The sequence below is a fragment of the Galeopterus variegatus genome, unplaced genomic scaffold (genome assembly GCF_000696425.1).
Source record: "Galeopterus variegatus unplaced genomic scaffold, G_variegatus-3.0.2 Scaffold19527, whole genome shotgun sequence".
NCBI classification, from domain to species: Eukaryota; Metazoa; Chordata; class Mammalia; order Dermoptera; family Cynocephalidae; genus Galeopterus; species Galeopterus variegatus.
Window position 1 is genome coordinate 7,391 of NW_007745638.1, and position 1,450 is coordinate 8,840.

General features: G+C 43.3%; 1 protein-coding gene across 1 annotated transcript; it reads right to left on the reverse strand.

The window, feature by feature from the left end:
- Positions 1-858: 858 nt before the first annotated feature.
- On the reverse strand, positions 859-1,380 carry LOC103583078 (protein FRG2-like-2). Its single transcript, XM_008564492.1, has 2 exons — positions 1,277-1,380; positions 859-1,153 (listed from the first exon to the last, which is right to left on the reverse strand). Exons 1-2 carry the CDS (start codon positions 1,378-1,380, stop codon positions 859-861), a joined length of 399 nt encoding a protein of 132 aa, XP_008562714.1.
- Positions 1,381-1,450: the final 70 nt, after the last annotated feature.

Sequence of the window (1,450 nt, forward strand, 5' to 3'; positions counted from 1 at the left end):
AAAAAAAAAAAAAAAAAATGAATATACATTTATGATGAAAGGGAGCACAAACTCAGTGTAAAATGCAAATAGAACAATGTATAAAATAAAATTTAACAATATGTGTATGCAAGTCAAATGACTATATCTATATTAGATTTCATATTCTACAGTAAAATCTGACAAACTGAAACCTATAAAATGGGGTGATGTTTAAAATTAGTCATATAATATAAGCCAGCTGGATAATACACAATACATCAATCAGCATTTACCTACTTTAGCTTAGATGGGACATAAAGGAAACAGAAAGTAAACAGTCGTGGTGTGGTGACTGCACCACGAGTTCATCACACTGAAAACTGTGGGCAGCGCACTGGAGCATGCTGCCAGTGGTGTGGACACCAATCCTTCACAGACCAAGCGGGGACAGTGAAGAGCCACAGCCTTTTCTGAATTCACAGAGGTTATAAATACATACTTATTTTGCTACACTTTAAAATATTCAAACACATGAATTATTATGCTAATATTTGTTCTGATTATTAAAAAAATGAATGATTATTATAAGATATTTTAAAGATGTCAAATGTTTACTATAAAATTTGGCATTCGTCTGTCATCTTTATCCTCAATGAAACCCTGAGTTCAGCGTTCTGAGTGTATTGTACAACTTCCTTTCCTACGACCGCCCAGGTTCTGTCAATTATTAACACACTGTGTCTAACATCTTCACTGCTCATCATCTGGAGGAAGCCNCTCACTCCCAGAGCTGAGTCCTCTGCTGATCAGGGTCAGGGTGCTCAGCTCAAGCCTAATCGGATAAACTGACAGACTCCACTATCTCCTGTCCAGAGAAGGGGTGGGATCTTCTCCCTCCTAGGAGAAACTCGGAGCTTTTCCATCTAGGGATGGATCTCCAGGACCATGCTCTGGGGCTGGGATGAGCCAGCCCTCAGCAGGGAAGACATAGGCCGCCTGGGTGGCCATGGCATATAAGGTCTGCACTGCAGTGCACAGAGACCCCCGGAGCTGGGCAAGATCACACAACTGCTCCCTGGTCAATGGAGAATAGATTTGCTGGGCCTGTACCTGAGCTATGTCTTGATAAATGACCTCACACATAGCACGCAGGAAGGCCACCAGGCTTTTCCGAAGTGGTGGTGGGCGGTGTCTTAGGGACCCAAATCTTGGCTTCTTGNTTTCTTTTCTGAAGTCAAGCTGTGCTCATCTCCTAGACAGTTCCCTGGGGAGGAAGCAAGCAAGTGAGAGACTTGCCAGAAAAGTCTCCACAAACCTCATTCCCGGGATCTCACCATGCACCTTCAGGTGAACTCCACTTGTCTCTCCTGCTCCTTCCTGACCCCCTGAGTCTCCATAATGAAATGAGGCTGAGCTCATCATAGGTACCAAAACACTCTCTGAGTCCCAGGATCTCTAAAACCCTCTCAGATGCTGAAAAACATCCTTT

Bases quoted from the DNA above. Each gene is read 5' to 3' on its own strand.
- LOC103583078 (XM_008564492.1), bottom strand. From the start codon at position 1,380: ATGAGCTCAGCCTCATTTCATTATGGAGACTCAGGGGGTCAGGAAGGA. The intron at 1,154-1,276 runs GTTTGTGGAGAC...TGGGTCCCTAAG, and splicing joins GGTGAGATCCCGGGAATGAG to ACACCGCCCACCACCACTTC.